Source organism: Cyprinodon variegatus, unplaced genomic scaffold (assembly GCF_000732505.1).
Source record: "Cyprinodon variegatus isolate N-32 unplaced genomic scaffold, C_variegatus-1.0 Scaffold117, whole genome shotgun sequence".
In the NCBI taxonomy this organism is placed as follows: domain Eukaryota; kingdom Metazoa; phylum Chordata; class Actinopteri; order Cyprinodontiformes; family Cyprinodontidae; genus Cyprinodon; species Cyprinodon variegatus.
The window spans coordinates 970,889-991,378 of NW_015150570.1; the positions used below are offsets into that span (position 1 = coordinate 970,889).

General features: G+C 36.7%; 1 protein-coding gene across 1 annotated transcript in view; it reads right to left on the reverse strand.

Annotated features, from left to right (window-relative positions):
• Positions 1-20,490, reverse strand: part of igsf21 (immunoglobin superfamily member 21) — a 213,571-nt gene that overhangs the window by 136,452 nt on the left and 56,629 nt on the right. The window contains exon 2 of the mRNA XM_015375324.1: positions 5,045-5,157. Within this exon, the coding sequence (XP_015230810.1) occupies positions 5,045-5,157 (113 nt within the window). The remainder of the gene's footprint in view (positions 1-5,044; positions 5,158-20,490) is intronic.

Below are 20,490 nucleotides of genomic sequence, written 5' to 3' on the forward strand. Positions count from 1 at the left end.
CTTCAGAACATAGACAGATGTAGAGGTAAACAATTTAGGTAAACAAGTGGATAAGTAGAGATTGTACACATTTATAATTCAAAGAGACGCTCTAAAGATTGACGCAACTGGAACATTTCTATGGCATCCACCTAATTCCTAAACACAAATGCCTCTCTGAGGATGAGAATAGGAAATCTTATTACCTGATACAGTCTTAACTCGATTTATTTAGATGGAACAAACAAAAATAAATGTTTATATTAAGAGTTGAAAAATTGCAAAGTCAATTCTAGTATGTAAACGGGTAAACAGTTATTATCCTAATTAGAATCACATTTTGCAAAGTGATACTATATATATTACTTCCTATGATGCTCATATAAAAGGTATAATGGTAAATTAATTTGTCTGACTTAAACTACAAAAATCAGGAGAGAAGTGTTTGAATCAACATAGAGCAAGGATTAATCTATAAGCACATTTTAATTAATTCAATGATTTGATTAAAAAGACAAAGCTAGCTATTGTGGTTTATTCAGGATAGTAGCTCAAATAGCAGGCAAGCTTTGGTTAAATTTAGAAAAGGTTTTAGGGAAGATATTTATGTTGCGACAAGGATCCCAGAGAAGTTTAGTCACAGGACGACAAAGGGATTCTATAAAGAGCAGAGCTGAGGATTGGTTCGGTGGGAAGAAGAAAAGAGATGCCTGAGCCTGTGATTAAAATTAAACTTTGCACATATGCACTCAACAAGCAAGACACCACTTGCTCCTGTGCCGTCAGCTTAGCACACCTGGGTGCCCACTGGGAGAAGCTTCATATGCACCTATTAATTAGAATGACACAAATTAAAACAAGCGTGTGATGCACTGCCTTTCTAAAGCTCTTCTTCCATAGAGCCATTACATTAGTATCCCACTATCAAAACATCCATCATTACTTTTTATAATGCTGTTATTCATAGAAGACAGCTTATTGGCATTACATATTTTTATGCTTAATCTGCTGTCTGCCAGTTCACCAACTCTCTAAAGCGGCCATGGGGCTTGTAGTGCAATATAGAGTATCAAAGAGGCTCTCATTTATTTGCTCTTAAAACATTGCCGACATTACCACATCCATTACTGTGGACTGCTCACATTCTCTCTCGTTTGCACTTCTTGTCTCCATCTGTAAACTTGAGTAAAACAAAACAAGAGCATTATAAGAGGATCTGTTTGTAAACTATTCTGATCATAGAGCTTGTGGGAAGCATAACAAATTAAGGGTCTGTAAGTGTTTAATGTTACTTTTTTTGTATTATTATTCATATCATTATTTCTGTTTTCTTCATTGAATCTACATTTCGCTTGTTGCTGACTTACACTAACATAATGGTGCTTTTATGCACATTATATAATCCTCTTATATTAATAAAAGTATTTTTTTCTTTTTTACAGGTAATGTCATTCATTTTACAATGACAGAAATGATTAAAATAGTGCAAATGTGAAAAAAAATTATTTGAATGAACAAAAAATAAAAGTTTTCAATTTAATATTTTATGTTTTGCCAAAGATAACATTAACCTAATGGGAGCCATGAAATGCCTGGAAGCTTGAGACAGTAACATTTTTGTTTTATATGAATACAACAGTAACTTTCATCACTCAGATTGCATGGAGTAGACCCCTGTCGACCAACCAAACACTGACTTTCAACTATTTTAGCACTTTTATTTTGGGTGAAGTTTTTAACTTTGCAGATGTTACAATAGAAAGCCCACAAACTATTGTTATGATTGGACTCCAACATAATCAGTAAAGGGAAGTTACCAGAAAGGAAATCACAAACCATAAGTTTGCACAGAGACATGTGAGTAAGCCAGAAAGATGTAAAAAAATAAAAAAATAAAAAAATAAATAAAAAAGATTTGGAAAAGGTTTTATTTTTAGATTTACAAGTGTTTGGACTTTTTGTACTGCTGAGCTTCAGTTTTTAATTTTTGAAAATGTTCCCCTCTGCATGCTCCTTTGAGACTACTGAATTCCTCAATGAAAACATTGCTGAAATAATAATAATAATAGCATACACATCATTACATCTTGCAAAAAGAACAACTGCATTTGCATGCAGCTGCTTATCTTTAAATAAAATTGGCCCTATCATGCTTATATTCAAGCTGTAACATTTCCAGACTAAAATATTTAGTTAAAAAGAATAAATGTTTTTTCATATTTTCTTTTTTCATGATCCCACAGAGTAATTTTTTTGTAAGTTTTGTGCTATATTTATTCTAGTATGAGTTATAAGGCTATGATGTCTGTAATGTAATCAATGCTGGTGATTACTTCAAGAGAAAAAACAAACTGCATCTCTGGATTATTTTGAAATCCAAGGTTTGGTTTGCATCACTACAGTCGTTTGTCTGATATAAGTATATTTCTGGTTTTAGAGAATATTTCTCAAAAAGAATACCACATCATAGTGAGGTGACAACAGGGTTGCCATCCAGTATGAGGGCTAAAGATAAATAAAGACTCTCTGACGTCAACTGCATAGGAACTATTGACCCAAGACTCCCTTCAGCAGCTCAATTTAAAAAAATCAATATCCTTAATATTCTAAGATAAAACAGCAGTGGAGTCGGTCAACTAAAGAACCTCATAAAAACGGGGAAATATCTGACCTAAAAGTTTAAAAGATGGGAAACTGTGTAGCCGTTGGCTAAAGAAAGCTAGAGAAAGTGTTATTTTTCTGCAGATCCTCTTTATAACAGAGTAAAGACATCAAAATAAATCCCTGGTTTCTTTATGAAAAGAAGTAGAAGAAAATAATTTTCACATCTGAAGTTTCGGATCTATCAAAACAAAGTTTTCGCAGGTTTAGTTTGAAAGCCTTTGCACAACAACGATCCTTTCAACTTCAGTACATCTTCTGACATGCTAACTAAAAGTTCTTTCCTCAAAGAGACACGTCACAAACCTGCATGCCAAATGAAGATGTTGAAATATTTAGCTTATTCAACCTATAATGTCATTTTTCGTATTTTAAACAGCAAGGATTCACCAGGTAAGATCACCTCATGGTCCATTTCAGTAGGAAATAAAATAAGGAGTCAACAGTGTTTAGTTAAATGAAGGGCAGAGATTAAAGAAACTTTGGCAGCCAAGTGTGGGTAATTGATTTATAATTCATCAGCAGTTGTGCTGAGCCGCAGACCCCAGAGACACGGGGCAAATCTTTCTTACAACCTCCTTACTTTCCTCTTGGGAAGACAGGCAGCTCAATTCTCAAAGTGGTTACTTAAAGCACAAATATTCATAGACACTGCAGCAGGTTGACAAGATTCAGGCAAAACGAAGCACTATGATGCAGATCCAGCTTGATTAAATGAATTTGTCACAGCAGGGAAAGTGATCTATGGTGTTAAGGGGAATGTGCAAAGCTCCATAAATCTCTATATGTCCTACCTTGAAAGGTCAGCATTTGGAAAGATAAGTACAGATACAACACAAACATAGAAAAAATGAAAAGCGGGGAAAAGTCCAGACAAAATTCCTGGCTAAGCAATAACAATCTGCCCATTAGTGAACACATTCTTGTTTAGGTTGCAGGAGTGAAACTGTGGTAAATGTCACCAAAGTCAGGTGCTGTATAGCTGTTACCATCAAACCTTGTGTACCATTATTACTGAGTTAACTCAAGAAAAGTAAGCCTTACTGAATACACCAAAGAATTTCAATAATTGTACCTTATACAAGTTACATGGGGCCACTGGCTAATCATTGGAGGAACAGAAACATAAAAACAACAAATGTTAAAATTGACAAAATGTCGATTCATTCATTAGAAATGGCCAATTATAAACAGGTAATGTGGAATGGCATATAGGCTCCAATAGACTGCATCCCTGACATGTTTCACTACAATGGTGATGATATGCAATCACTATGGATTTTAATTCGTTGGATTTTGCCAGTTACGTTTCAAAGAACCCTTTGCCAATCATTACTTCATTTATTTTAGCACAGTTGTGTCTGTTACTTATTCAATTTGCTAGCTCAGGTATTTTAACATTTAGAAGTAAAAAGCAAGTTTGTGCCACTTGTCTGTTCAGAAGAGATGTAACTATATCAAATTTGCATTTTACCCAACAACAACACCTCCCCAACCCCCATTTGGTAAAACCCACAACCCTGCAATTAGAGCAGTAGAAATACAATACATCAAGAGGGATAAGTAAAGTAATTTTTATCAGACCTCACTGATTATTTGCTTTTTTGGAGAAACTCATTGGTGAGTTGGTTGTCTAAAGCAACATAAGTGATTATAGAAAACAAGATTCTATATTTTATGAAAAATACACAGTGTAAATTACATTTTTGTGTCAACAATTAGAAACTACAACTACCCAAAGACAGCTTTTAAATCTTTCACTGACATAAATTTAGACACATATCTGAATGACTTTGAATATGTTTTGACTAATTATTTGCAAAAACACACTGGGTTTACAAAGATGTAGCAGCAAAGACTACTTCTGCTTTCCTATGCAAGTGCTTCTCTCTCATGAAATGGAACAAATGTCCTTACTCTGAAGTGTAATGATTGGGAGACATTTAAGAAATATTTGTTTTGGCAGATCTTCAAAGCAAGCCAGTTTTTCTATTCTTGTGCACATAAAGTTCTGTATCCTCATATAACACAAATTTAATTATTAGTGGCACTTACATAGTTGGGATTTAAATGACTGTTGAATCGACAGCTGTGAACAATTAGGGATTTATGGCGATGACCATCATATGGTGAAATCAAATTCCCAGCAGCAATGAGTCCCTTACAGCCGGCTCAAATAACTGCTGTCTATTAAAAACTGTAGCATGACAGTACAAGGGTGCTCACTAATACAACCATAATGTTGTGATGTGGCTTCTGGTATTGACTGATCACACATGGCTGCTTTTCTAATGCTACAATAAACATGCGAGATAGCTTTTGGTATTGACTGTATGGGTGGAAATAACAGATATGGATGATGTAAAACCCATCTAGTGCTTAATGGATTTGAAAGCATACTCACCTTGTACCAAACAATTTCTCGCAGCCTTCCATCAGTTTTGAAGTTACACTTGAGTGTTACAGTCTCACCCACAACTACAGGAGGCAGGGGCTCTATGGTAACTGTCAAATATCCTGAAAGAAAAACACAGAAAATAACTGTTTAAAAAAATTGACATGCAAGAAAAACAACTTTACATGAACAAATATTTAAAAGTATATATAACAGTAAGGAAAAGAAATATGTAAAGACTGTACATTGAATTTTTAAGATGACCTCTAGCGTGCCTTAATTTTGTATGGGGGAAAAAAAACAAAAACATAAATGATCACTGAGCAAATATAATACATGCAATCAAAACCCACTCTCCCACATGGGTTTTAAATTGCTTAGTAGGTGCCACTTAAGAAACATTAACTCAGCAAGTAAAGCTTTTATTTATAGAGGCCATGCACAATTTTATCATCATTCTCATCTATGTAAAGAAATGCATTTAGATCTCTCAAAATGGTCACCTAATCCCTATAAAAGTTTCTTAAACTCAGAAATTTTATTTATTTAAAAAAACATATATATTTCTTTTCACAAGCCATATCTGTATCTAAAATAAAATTATCTACAAATACTAAAAAGTGTTGCTAATGTACATGGAAATAATACAGAATATATATACATTGAATACAGGACAATCTTTAAAAATGTTTGCTACACTCATTTAAATCTTTTCTTAAAAGGTGAAATTGGTACAAAGTTTCAGACTCATCATGATGTGACCTATGAGGTGTAAGGAGGGGTCGAAGGTAAAAAATTTTTATAAATAAATATACACAATAAACCTAACTAAATGACGATTATTTTAATAATAGATTGAATATAAATGATCTGATTCATTGATTCATTTCTTGATTTCCTATCACTACTCAGTCTAGTGCATCAGTAAACACCTATGTCTCCTACAACAGTCTACAGAACTGTGGATAACTGGCATTAAAAAAACAACAAAAAAAACAAGCACATCAGCTAGGGACATGCAACTAAAATGTTTTGTCAGTGTGGTTAGGTTTATTTAGTTGGCATTTGGTTTACACTAAGTAACAACGTATGATTATTTGTACATCCATGTTTTATAGCCAATTAATCTTTGTCTGGTCATAATTTAAAGGCAAAAGTAGGACTACAGGATCCACAGATGCACCTAATAAAAAAAAAAAAACTAATAATAAAAAAGAAATCTTCATAGAAACAAACCAACCAGGATTTAAACACAGAATCATTTTCCTGCAAGACAACATTGTTAACAACTGTCTCACTTTTTAGCTCTCTGCATTCTCAATAATTAAAAAAAAAGAAACAGAAAAAAAAAAAATCTAATCAAAATGTGATCCCCAACTCTTTATCAAAGGAAAAAACAGCTTACTCCTAGTTGGAAACTAGCAGATACAGTGTCTAAACCCTAAACATATACAGTTAATATAACAAAGGAAACAGAAGATAAGATCTTGCAAAGTGCAGCAGGGGAGTACAAAGGCAATTAACTTGTGATAATAGGTAGACCCAAGAGAAAACAAACATGTCCTTAAAGTAGTGCTGCCTGAGCAAAAACCTGGGAAGTTGTGAGGAAAATGTTCTTTCTATCTAGTCATATCTGAGTGAGCCAGCATGTGGCCTTATTTCACTTCTAATAAAAAAAACAACCCCTTCGCTGCATGATAACAGTTTAATACATTTCTTACTAGAAAATAAGAATATTTCATCTAGCAAAACGGATATCTGTGGATCACAGCTAAAGTTATGACTCAGTATAGAAATAATATAAAATATATTGACTAGAATTTTTGCATACATTTTTCGGTTGGGTTAAAATTTGATTGTAAACACCGGAGACTCTAAAAACGATCAACAATTTCACTTTTACAAAACATTCTTTGACCTCTCCACCAAGGATAGGAGAAACATATCATAACAGAATGCTTTCATTAAAACAGACATGTAGCTGCCACTCATAACAACTCTGCAATTTCCTGTGACTCATTCCTCTAAGGCATGAGGGGAAACCAACCACAGGACCAACATACCTCAGGACCCCAAACCACTCTGAAAGACTTTTTCTTCATCATGTCACTTTATGGAGAAAAAAAAAGACAGTGTGCAGTTCTCAAGAGCTTTTAACTGGTGATTGTTTTTGGGGGAAATTCTAAACACAGTAATAATAATAATGATAATAAAAATAATTGAACTTTATTGATCTCCTATAGGAGAAATATACAACTGCATTTTACCCATCCCCTTGGGGAGCAGTGGGCTGCCAGTACCTCGAACGTACAAGTTGCTAAAGTACCTAATATTTCCCCCAAATCCAGGTCCAGCTGTTTTTTTCATTCACATGCCCTTGGGATCATTCACCACCTCTTATAATTGAAGAAAGGAAAAATAAAGTTTGACATTGTTGTTTAAAAAAAAAACAGGTCGGGTCACTAATAACTGTTTGTGTCAGTAAACTCATGAGAAGCAATTGTAAATCTACTTAGTCGTTAATAGGAAAAAAAGAAGGCTGAACCTCTATAAGTACGCAGTAACATTCACATTGATTTATTCTTCTACATAAAAAAAGAGCAAAACACTTTTATGATTTTTTAAGAAACCACCATTAATCTTGTGCTTGTGTCTTGTAATATATAAACCGCATTGTTTCTGCATCATAAAAATGACACTGGCGCTTAAATACTGCACCAAATTAACTGTTGTTCACTCCTCTCAATGCACCAGAAAACAACAAACCACCTCTGCTGACTGTTTCCTACAAAACCCTTTTGCTCCCTTTCTCCCTTTCTGTCTTGCTCCATGTAGTGACCTTTGACAAACATCCACTTTGAAAAGCACCATTCTCAAACTACCCTTATTTCTGTACACACTTCGCTTTGTTTTCATATTTCAGGCATTAATTCTTTCACAGAAACATTAAGAAAGGTCCTCTAAACCTACTTTTAGAAGATAATTACATAACTTTGGTAGTCTAACACATAATTCCAATTAAGTAAATAAAAATAACACAACTGGGGAAAGCTACATTTTCTGTGTTCTTACCGACATCTTAAAGGCACAGTGGATGATTTTTTGTGAACTTTTGAAAGCCCGCCCTCTCCACTTAAACAAAAAAGTGCAAATGCACAACCCTGTACCCAATCCCAAGAGGGAACACCTATTTCAATCTGAAAAACTCACACAAAGAGAAAAGACAATTAGGAGAAATGTATTGATACAATTACTTGGTCCTGGGCGCTCAGACCTCGGCAGGAAACATAGCACTTAGTTTTGATAGATATGCATGAACAAGAGCAAAGAGTAGGGCTGTCCCCCCCCCCAGGCCTGAATCTGGTGGTGGAGTGGAGATAGATGAACTTGGTCAGTCTGTAGACTGCTGGTTAGCGAGACGGTATGCTGAGCTTTATGGGGAGATCCAGTGAATTGCATGAGCTGATACTAGAGGTTGACTCAGGGACCTGGAAGTTGGAAGTCCAGTTGGAAAACACAGAGAACCTGTCCATGATGAGCAAGCATGAAGCGACAGTGGAGAGGAAAAACTCCCTTTTGGGAAGAAACCTCTGGCAGAACCAGGCTCAACATGGCGGTCTTCTGTCGGACCGGTTAAGATGAGACAAGGAACACAGTAAGAGTCCAGGAGAAATGACATTCTGATTAAGGTTTAGCTGCGAAGGTAAAGGAGGGGCTGAAGGTGGGTTGAAACGGTCTCATCTGAATGAAGTCACAGCGCATCCGCCGCCTGCGCACAGGAGAAGACAGGTGCGTATCAGAGGCCTTTTAAGATGAGCTTTGGATGCTGATTGGCTTTTTTGGAGGAGTGGTTCAAAGCTGATTGGCTGTGTCCCAGGTGGAACAATGAGTTTCTTCAGTTGAATTTCTGCGTAGGCTTCATTAGACGTGTGTGTGTCAGTCTCACCACCAGTAAGTGAAAATGGGAACAAGCACGTACAGTAGGACAACCTAACGTTAACATATCAACGGAATGATTGACAGTTATTGAAGACCAACTAGTTTGATGATCCAACCGAAAAAAGAACGTCTTCAACTAAACCTTTACTATACATCCATGCCACAAATCAGCACTTGCTTTGTGTCAAGGAGGTCCTTTTTCCACAGTCAAACTGAATGGATAAACTGCATATCATTAATAGAGCTTTAGGAAAATCCCCCCTACTGATTACAAACCCAAAAGTAGGAGAAGTCTGATTTAATGAATCCCTTTTTAAAAGCTATCTTGTGACATCATGGAACAGCATGCCTACAAAAAAAAAAAAGAAAAGCGATGCCAACTGCTCTTTTTGAACATTGGTACTCATCAGTACAGTACAAAACTGTGTTTATGCTTCAAGGGATGGACACCAGTGTTCAGTTTAGTGAGAAAGCATTCATTCCACTTTCCAGCTGGTGGTTTTCTTCTATGGTTGGGGGCATTGTGAAAAATTCCTTGAGTATGTAGCACAGTGTAAAACACACAATTACAGATAAATGCTTCTGAGCTTGTAGTGAAGGAGGGGGATATTTTTTAAACAGTGAATTACACAGAGTATACACTTGTACCAGGGAAGTTCACATTTCAAGAATCTCAATAACAGACAGCAATAGTTATTATATGCACATATAGAAACATGAGGGCTAAATTCCCACGCATTCCATTTAGTACCATCCAAATGACGACATTAATTAGAGTAATTTATTTGCTTGGTTTCTCTTGAAAGTGCTCTGACAGACCAATAAGTCCTGTTATGTTGGATACTTCTCTTAAAATATTCTTTAAGTACAGCCAATAATTGTTTAGGTCAGAAGTAATTCATTTTGAGCATGAAACATGCTGGAAAGAGCAGTGAGAAATGTTTTATATAGGTAATAACTCATTTGAGCCAGGATAAATTTAAATCAACATCCAAGCCTTTCCCCAACTGAAGCCAAGGAAGCTTTTCAACTGCGATACATCAGATTTAGTTTAAATTACTAATGTTCTTCTGCTTACCATAAAATATAAAACATGGCAACTGGTGGTTTGTGACACAATAGAAACCCCATAATCTGACTGATTAAAATGAACAGCAAGTCAGCTTGTCTGACTTATACATAAAAAATAGATCATCTTTCTATAGATAAAGGTAGTGTAAGCCCCCTGGGATGATTTTGCATTTGAATGATTAAGAGTTCTAAAATAATACAGTCAACTATTTTTTTTATTATTTATAACCTAATTAAAAGTAACTCAGACAACAAAAAATATATCTTTATTGCTTTTAAATTAATTTGACATGCAGTTCCAATTCTGTGACAATTTCACGTGTGATTATTTTATTTGACTCAGCTGGGGTGCTTTTGGCTTTCCATGCCTGGTGTAGTGCTACTTACTTGCATTTTAGGCTTCCCTTTTTGGGACCTGTTTAGATTTTCCAAATGCAATAGGACAAAACATTAGTAGCAGTGGATATTCTACAGTTACTTTTTATCCAGGACCAATCACCTCCTGCCACATACCTGCTGTGCAGAGGCAACACTAAGGGCACAATTTATTAATATAAATGTGGAGTAAGTTATGTAACAGCAAAGCCATTACCTGTCAGTTTCCATACGTTACCTATCCGGCCAGTTTAAATTATTACTTTCATTTGTGTAGATATAAAACATGTCTCTGACAGACACCTACATGTTTGTTAGCTCTATTAGAGTAAAGGACACAGAAGTTCATCTGTAGAAAACAGTGTAGCAAGAGAGAAAATCAAAGTTAGACTATACTTGCGGTCTAAAAGTATGTTTCTCAGCTGACAGAAGCGGTACAGTTTCTTTATGCCAAAGTGACTGACCGTCTGTCAGAGCCAGAGCAGAGGGACACATTAAAGCTGCATAGCAAACCAAGCATTTTTTTTTTACTTTACTGGAGTGTAATGATGAACTCAAAGTCAGAGGTTATGTCAGTGAGAAAATAAACAGAGGGCCTTTAGTGTGTTTGTATGATGTATTTTGTTTAGTTAGTTTTTTGCCTTACAAATATATCTATTTCGAAACAAATACTATGTTGCATAATATGAGGATCTAGTTCAAATTCTGTGACATAAATACCAATTTAATCCCACATCATCAATGTCAACTGCTTCTGTTACACCCATAAACTGTCTAATCTAAAAGCAAGGAAGGCAATAATCTATCAAAACATCCAAAACTGTACTTTTTTGTTCTTTGTTGTCCTATCTTTCATCAAACCAAGTTGCAACCAACCTTGTCCAAAATTTATAAAATAAGACATCTGCTTTTTACGTTGGTTAATTAATTGACAAACATAATAGAGAGTCTGTATGGATTCAGAAAAAACAAAACAAAAAGTGCCATTGCTCTAATAGACTCCATAGAAGAAATAACAAATAGATATTGGTATATGTCATGACCTGAAGAAAGGATTCCATACCATGACTAAAAACATTTTAGCTTAGCTACGTTATTGCTAAGGCATCATGGCGAATGTGTTGAAAAAGGTTAAGAGTTAAAAGAGACCCAGGCCAACTGTGGCTGCAATGTAGCTTGTCATTATCAATGAGCAATTGTGTGCATGAATGGATGACAAGATTTAGTGCAAAAGCATTTACAACTAATAACTCAGAATGCATGAAAATTACACCGGTAAAATGTTTAGCAATATAGACATCATTGGATAGCTCAGATTCTACTAAATTCAACCGGCAAGTTAATTTTATGCAACCGTTGTTCATTATGCAAAAAAATGTGATAAAGATTATTTCAGACTGGGACCCCAGATGCAACTGTTGAAGCAATCCCCTTCTCTAGTACAACGATGGGGCACAGTTCTTTGCTTGGTGCTTTAATTTTACAGCAATTCTTCACAAGAAAGGACCAGCCATACTCCACAAAATGGGACAGATTTGTTTCATACTCCTAAAACTGTAAGAAGAAAATTATTTCATTTTGTTCCTGCAGTATTGTCGTGGGGGTTCTTGACTTTTATCTTAACAAACCACCTAGGAAAACCGTTTCTCAGGGTGTCAGAAATTAGTGTAGATTGTCTTTCCGGAGTGTGGTGTAAGCTGAAACGGACAGGACTCTCTATTAGTTTGGCAGCAGAGTTTCTTGTTAAATATGAAAAGTAAAAGGCAAAACAAATATTTTTTTTTAGTTCTAGACACTTTCTTCACTAACGGAATATGTTACAAGCATAAGAATGCATGTGATAACCGTAGGGGGAAAAATACTTCTAACAAGAGCAAGCCTCAGGCAGGACCTGATTTAGTGGGAATGGCCATCCAATAGTACAAGGACAAATTTCTGTTTTAGTAAAACTTAATAGCTTAATAGCATTGAGATAGACAAAGCTAAATGTCTAATCTCTGCTGTCGTACGGTCTCTGCTGAAAAAAAACGTGATGAAAAAAAAGAGATAAGATATTTGCAGAAATAGTTTCTGGAGCTCCTTTTTCATAGTAAAGGATAGAGTTAGACAAAGAAAGACAGGGCAAGAAGTGTCACCTTTAATGAGAGAACATTAGGTTATTGGCAACAGTTACATAGACAGTAGCACCCTGGAGAAAAGAGATTGAAGGTTGACAGAATGCAAGGCCAGCCTTAACTTCTATTAAAAAAACAAAAGAAAAAGAGAAGATTATGGCAGCAATACCTGCAGATTATGTATTACAGGAGAGTAGTAGAAAGAAAATGCTCAAATATATTTGCTGTATTTGTGATTAAGAGATTTTGATTAAGTTAAAATGCGATAATAAAACATATCCAAACATGCAGGTAACATAGCAAAATACTGGTATTTAATCCAACATATTGAAGCATAAATTCTTTATAGTCATGGTTCCCACAGACAAATAAACCATATATGTTACAATAACATAAGCATAAGCCTTTCCCTGTGTGAATAAAAACATCTGCTCAGCAAGTATATTATTTTGCAGTCTAAGTATCAAAAAGCACAGCATGACTCTTGTAGAGCGAGTTGAACCAACCTTCTTTGTGTCACGGACAGCTTCTATTACAGGGAAGATGGGTTGAGGAAAATGTTTATGAAGGTGCTGCGTTCTTGATCTGTGCTAGTCAGCTTCCTCACAAAATCATTTCGGAATTATTTCTTTTTCTATAAAGCTTTGTAAGATCTCTTTTTTGCTGATTTTTTTATGTATAAATTCTTAAAAACCACATATATTCATGGTGCTGAATTTCAAAATATCACTAAACATATATGCAAAGAAGTGTGAAGTGGTCTGAAAGTGTAGGGCATTTAATTGGCTCATATTAGCAAGTTTTGGAGGCAGACAAAGCCTTCAGTTTGTCGTAATCCATCACAACTCTGTTGGAACAACATCTAATGAGGGCTGCAAGCTAATATTTTTGGCATTAATAACAGCAATTTGCCAAGATGCAGTGAGAAAACAAAACATGCACAATGATGGACGGACTCAGAAATGCACCTGTAATTAAAGACCTATCTTCGCTTAGATTTTAATGCGTTTATAGCATGAGAAAACGTGGCTGTGTTTCTCAGCTCTCCTTCCCAGCAATGCCTCTCAACTATGTCTGCAAAGAAATCCAATTTTAGTGTCATGACAAAATTCTAGACTCTATCACTTTCAAAATCATAAGATAACTGTTGTGAATAAATGTTATATTCAATGCCCAGCCAGCCTTGAGGCCATATTATGTTGTGATACTTGAAGATGTTTGTTGCCCAACCCAGTAGGGGTGGTAAATATCTAATTTAATCAGATATTATTCAGGCTGTCATATAATGTCTATGAACACACACCCTATTAGCTGTGTGTTAGAACAATAAATGAAAAGGTGATTTGAGCTCAAATTATGGTCAAACAGATAATTCTGCAAATATATATGGAAAATACATAAATTAGGGGTGGAACGGCTCACAAAATCCACGGTTCGGTTCGGTTCATGGTTTCGTGGTCCCGGTTTTCGGATCGGTTCAGTATATGTTGATTGTTAGGAAAATCTCTAAGATGACATATTGGTCGTGTTGCTGTTAGCATAAACAACACGTGTTGCACAATGCTTGCACATTGTAGCACTTTTATCCACAACTTTCTTTCCGCCGTCATCGTAGGTCACTCTAAATGCAAACTGGGCCCATACAGCAGACCTATAAAGTGCTGCTGGCGCGTCTTCCAATTCCTTTTCTTTCCCACTCGCCACACCCACACAATTCTCTACAACAACTGATTTTTTTCTGCTACACCCGGCTACGCTGCTTCGCTTCTTCTTCTTGTTTACTACTGGTGGTAGGCTTTGGTCGCAGTACCGCCACCTTCTGCTCTGGAGTGTACACGCTTCGCCTATGAGAAAAAGGAGCAGCGCATGAACCGAATGCAACACACATGAATCAAACCGAGACAGTCGAACCGAACGTTTCGGATGGTTTTCATAAACCGTTGCATCCCTAATCTAAATGGTACTTTGTTCCATGCGGCCAACACCAAGGGAACAGTTTCCTCAGGATACATTCCCCTGGAGTACGGCTTTGTACGTTTTGAAACTCAGAGAAATGTGTTGCAAAAAGTCTGTTTTGAAGCAGTTTGGTTCTGAAAAGTCAACCATCATGACTTATCCTTGGTCATTCTTGGGATCTGCATGGCACCATGGTGTTGTCCTCTTCCAATGTGAACCCCCCAGGCAGCTTCACGAAAAGAGAGAGACGTCCCCTATGATATGGTTTTTTACTGTTTTCAGCTCCATGGGGGGTCATGGCACACCTCTGTTGGAGGGGTCCTGTGGAGGTAGTTGGCTGATAGGGGGTTGCAGAACAGAGAAGAGAGGTCTCACAGCTGTTTTATGCGCAAAACTGCATCCTCTTCTCCAGTGATCATGTTAAGATGAAACATGGACATTGGTTCTCAATGTCCAAAATTATTATTATGCTTTATGGCACAACATATACTAGAAGGACTGTTTTCTTCAAAATGTGAAAAAGGACACAGACAAACTCTCACTGTGTTTATTACATAATGGAAAACTACTTTTAAAGGAGACCTACTCTGTCATACTTCTAGTTAAACAACTAAAATCAGGTCTATGGGCTATGCAGCAATTGTTCATTTTATTTTTATCACCAAAATCAATCTCATATAACAAAATTTTAACTCCTTATTTCTGATATTTTGAACTCCTTCTGTAATAAGGTCTTTCATGGCTTTGTCACTAGTATGCAAATAAGATGCAGCTGGCCGCGTCCCCTCAATACATGATCTATATTTGCACTTTACTAACAGGAAAATAGCTGCAGACAGAAGCAAAATGGTAGAGTTATTCTTCTTTAACATTGAGTCTGTCAGAAACAGCGGAAATGAGCCTCCTAGAAAACCAGGAAGGATGCAACAATGGTTTCTAAAGGGTAAGTAAGCAGCCAATTGTTAAATTAGCTTGTACAAAAATAAAAACCATAATTAAGCCAAACAGGGATTTTATATATATATATATATATATATATATATATATATATATATATATACAAGTAAAAAAAAGTATTTACATCTCCATCATTTGCAAACTTGCAACGAACAGAGGGGATAAAAATCTGCCCCAGTCAGTCTGAGTCAAGTCTTTTGGCAGGCAACAAAATGTTGTCTTTTTTGGAAGTCATTGTATATTGCAGGTCCAGTTGATGTAACAGGTATTTGACATCGCTCATTTTCCAGAAAGCAACAAAAAAAATTAATCCATTGCCAAAAAAACAGGTTGGATATTTACATTTAGACTGTTTCTAAAAGCAGTGGAGACCCATATGGAAGTGCAAAAAAATTCTAATTTTAGCATCATATATCCCCTTTCATTCCATAATTTTGTATTTTATTATAAGACAAAGTCTTCACCTCTGAAGTCATGCTGAAAAACTGGGAGGCCATAAGCAATGCCATACATCTTTAAGCTTCGAATAAAGCTCTGACATTGGCAACTTCCCAATTGATAAAAATATGGATGAGTCTGCTCAACTGGTTCTTCATAAAAAATGTAAAAAGACAGACGCGCGGGTCGCGCAGTGGTTAGTGCACATAACCAATGTACGGAGGCCTTAGTCCTTGATGCGGCTGACCCGGGTTCGAATTCGAACTGTGGTCCTTTGACACATGTCTCTCCCCTTCTCTCATACCCCCTTTCCTGTCAGCCTACTGTCAGAAAAAGCGACTAGTGCTGTAAAAAAAAGAAAAAAGACAAAGGCTAACAAAAAAATACATAATCTAAGTAGAGAATATTATCTCTCTTATTTAACAGTGAAAATGGTTCAACCTATGTTAGTTTATAGACCAATCTCTCTAAATTACTTGAATGAATGGAGTTAGTAAAGTACTTTTAGATGACGGAATGTAGATTGTAGCTATATCAATAAAAACAATACATTTTTCAAATTCGATTCAGAGCAAGTTTAGCAAACAAGGTATTCAGTTTGTTAAAACTGTCTAGGGCTGTTTCATAATATATTTTACTCTTTATTGTTTTGGAGACGCTTTAGTTCAGAAACCTGGAGAGGCTGTTTAGAATCAACTGAGAGGAAGGATCAGAAATGGAAAAAAACCTCAATAGGAAGAAGATAGAGAATCAGCTGCAGTAGGAAAAAAAAACATCAGAAGGGTTTTGGAAGAGCCTGAAAATGATTTCAGGCCCAAAACAAACTCTCAGGCTCTAGGCGATATAAGGTGGGTAAATGATTTGAACCAGTTCTTCAAAAGGTTTGATTGGAAACCCTCCCCCACTGCAGCCCAATCATCCCAGCCGGAGCCCGATTTATCTTCAACCCCTGCCTGCTTTTCATCCTACAACTTCACACCTCTCAGCTCTATGGTGCCCCCCCACTTCCTCTGCAACAGAAGACTTCTTCTCATCGTTTACACCTCCAAACACATAACCCCCCTCCCCTCCCAACATGCTGTTGATCTCAATACTCCAGCTGGGGACAAGCAGTAAAAGATCATAGTGCAAAAAGCTGTAGGCATGGATGGCATCAGGTCCAGGCTCCCGAAGTGCTACAGTGACTAAATGTGTTCCATTATAGTGTTCATGAGGACCTGAAGCTGTGAAAGGTAACACAGCTTTGAAACACCTCCTGTGAGGGGCTGAGTTCAGATCGCATATCCATAAGAGAAGGTGAGTTCTGTTACAGGGTGCTCCAATTTTTGTTCCCAACACACTCAAATGGTTGTTCTTATTTATGCAATTATCTGGAAAATTCTCTTGAAAATTGTCTCTCTTTGCCACAGTTTTTAAAGTTTCAAATTATCTTTATTAAGTATGCATATTCTGTTAAAAGTGAGTCTGCTACATTCTTCCCATAATGACATCCAGAAATGAGTGGATGGGGTTGCTAGATCAGTGTTATTCAGTTGATATCCAGCCCAGCTAATTAGTCAATATCAGATTAAATATCTAATCTGGGCAATTGATTGGTGCATCTCTAATGGTCGGACAGATGGATGGATGACAGTCACAGGGAGACACAGACCTCCCTTTCTTCACCCACCTTCTCCAGCTCCACTGGGGTAAGCCTGAGGAGCCAGCACTGTCCCTCACCACCAAGCAATGTTGAAGAGGCATGTCAATTAAATTCATATTATTTATATAGTGCCAAATCACAACACATGTCATCTCAAGGCACTATACAGAGACAATTTAACCAGGTCATACAGTAAAACTGATTCAAAGTTTTCTATCTGAAGAAAACCAGTTGATTGCATTTATTAAAATGCAATCCCTCACACCAAGCATGCTAGTGTCCACCAAAACAGTCCAACAACTTCCAGGAACCAGATGTACTCATGGCAGAGCTCACCCATCCCCTCAAGCATTGATACAGTGGAGCTTTTTGACTTGCTCAGTGACCTCAACCTGGGTGATGAACAAGTCCCTACCCGACCACCCAAACTCTACTTCCACCAGGAAAGCTGGGACATTGGGTTTTGAATAGAATAGAAAATCCCTTTATTGTCCTTTCTAGTATTTCTGTTAGCCAAACACTGCAGGTCAGAGTTTTTGCCTCCATAACTGGCCAGGCACAGTACGCTTTGTCTCACTGTACCTGTTTGTTGCCTTAGGGCCCCACAAGACAACCAGGCTTGACAGGACTCTTCATTTAGCTCGTCGGCATCCCTTACTGCCAATACCCACCACAAGGCTGTGGGTTACCGCCAAGACAGGCACCACAGACTTAAGGCCAAAGCCACAGATGGCTGCATCAACAATAGAGGCAGAAAACATGTTCCATTCAGACTCTATGTCCTCAGCCTCTTCTACAATCCAAGCAAAGCTCTCCTGGAAGTAGGAGTTGAAATATGTCCCTCACTGATCAGCCTGCCAAACATTCCCAGCAGACCCTGACTACTCACTTGGGCCTGCAGAGTCCGACTTCCCCTTCTTCCAGCGTGTTCTACTCACCATCAGTTGTGTATTGGTGATTAGTCTACCCCTCTCTTTAACCGATAGTCTACCCCTCTCTTTAACCGATTGTCTAAAACATACAACCAAAGGTCAGAAGATAGAAAAACTATACTATTATACTAAAAACACTAATCTATGGTCGTGGAGAACAAAAAAAGAATGTGTGTTACTGTGTGCACACATCCCATAATGAGCCACACCAACCCACCTCCCTCATCTCACCTCTACAAAAATTTATCAGTTTGCAAGAGTTGCACAATACATCTCAATCCTACAGTCTTTTTTTTTTGTTTTTTTTTCATTCCTATTAAGTAATCTCTCCATCATTGTATAATGTTCTACAAGTTTAAGATCAGGATTCCAAAAACAAAACAAAAAATGATGATATGTCGATTTATATGATTACTTTATATGATTTACTTTGTAAAAATATCACAAACATTTTACTGAATGAGAAGACATTCTACCTTTTCTGAAATCCCTGTCCCGTTATTTTTTTTAAGAGAGCAGCACTGCAAGTTGGTTTTCCCCTTTTCTTTTCCTGCACCAAAATTATTCAGCAGAGAGTATTTTTCCACACATTCTGCTTAATGTTAACAGCCTTGGTCTATGAGAATGTGAAACCTCTTTTTTTTCTAATAGTAATTTGAATTAATCAAAATTAAATTGGGCAAGCTTCCCCCTTAATGCATGCATTATGGCTAATTTAAACATTGGCAAACTGCGTCCGTGCAGGGGAAGTACTTTTTCCTGAGGAAGCAATACCAGAACAGTTATACCTTTATAACTCAAGTTTTATATATTTTTATATAACCCCTGTGAGGAACCATGTAAATATACCACAGATTATATAGATTTTTTTATTATTTTGTTGGAATGATCTTTATTCCCAAAATGAGTTAATTTACATTGTTTGTGTTTTGGACAAGGGAAGTCTGGGAGTTTCTATGGAGACTGCTGTCCCCGCAACCATTTCAAGCAGAAGACAAGGAGTAAACAAATAGGGTTCTTTGATTTCTTTCAAGCTGTGTGCTGGCTTGTAAGAAAAAATCTAGTATCAAACCCCTTCCATAAAAGAAGAGCCCATGTAACCCGGCCCTTAAAGCCCCCTGAATGGGACAGCCCACTGGGACAGAGATGTGTGATGGTGCGTTCACACCAAACACGCTTTGTGCCTTAGGGGCATCTGGTTTAAATGAAAAGTCTATGGTGGACACCCATCAAGTGGTTCTGGGGATTCCTCGCACTATCACCTGCTTTTATATGAAGGTCACCAACTCACAACAAAGGATTATAATCTTGATGAATTGAATGCATGGATCACATTTTGAGGTGTACTTTGCTGCTTAAAAATATCTAAGAACTACTTTTTTACAAACTTATCAAATTAAATAAAGCCAACCCACTCTCTCTATTCCATCTGCCATTTTACACAAGACATTAGCAAAGTAAAAGAACATTAAAAGTGCTACAGAGGCATCTGTACACACTTTGCTCAATGTTTGTCAAGAGCGTAAAAAAACATGCTGTTGCTGCACATCTGGGCTCGAGCACAAGGGTGCAAGATCAGGCTTTCGCTGATCAAAACACGTAACGTGGAATAGGGGCTCAAAGAAAAGGTGCCAGATACAGACGGATCTTTATAATACAAAATAAATTAAAAATCCAGAATGCTCAAAAATAAAGAAAAACACTAAAAGATTTAAGACATTTACTTCATAGTGATAGAAGGATATTTGACTGTTAACAGCTGATCGATTAGTAAGTTTCCCGATCAGCTTATTTTGTAATACCAGTAGTGGCGTTCTTTTCAATCTTTACCCCAAAAAACTAATCTTATCAAGCAAATATCAGGTTATACTGTAAATATAAATGTTATCGATTAACCCATTAATATAATTTTAAACTGATTGACTCTTTTTTTATGAGATTATGCTACTATAAGAATTGTGATCACAGTTTGCTGCGGACTGCATGTTGTCAGCTAATAATCCAGTCATCAAAAAAATCAACCATTTCCTT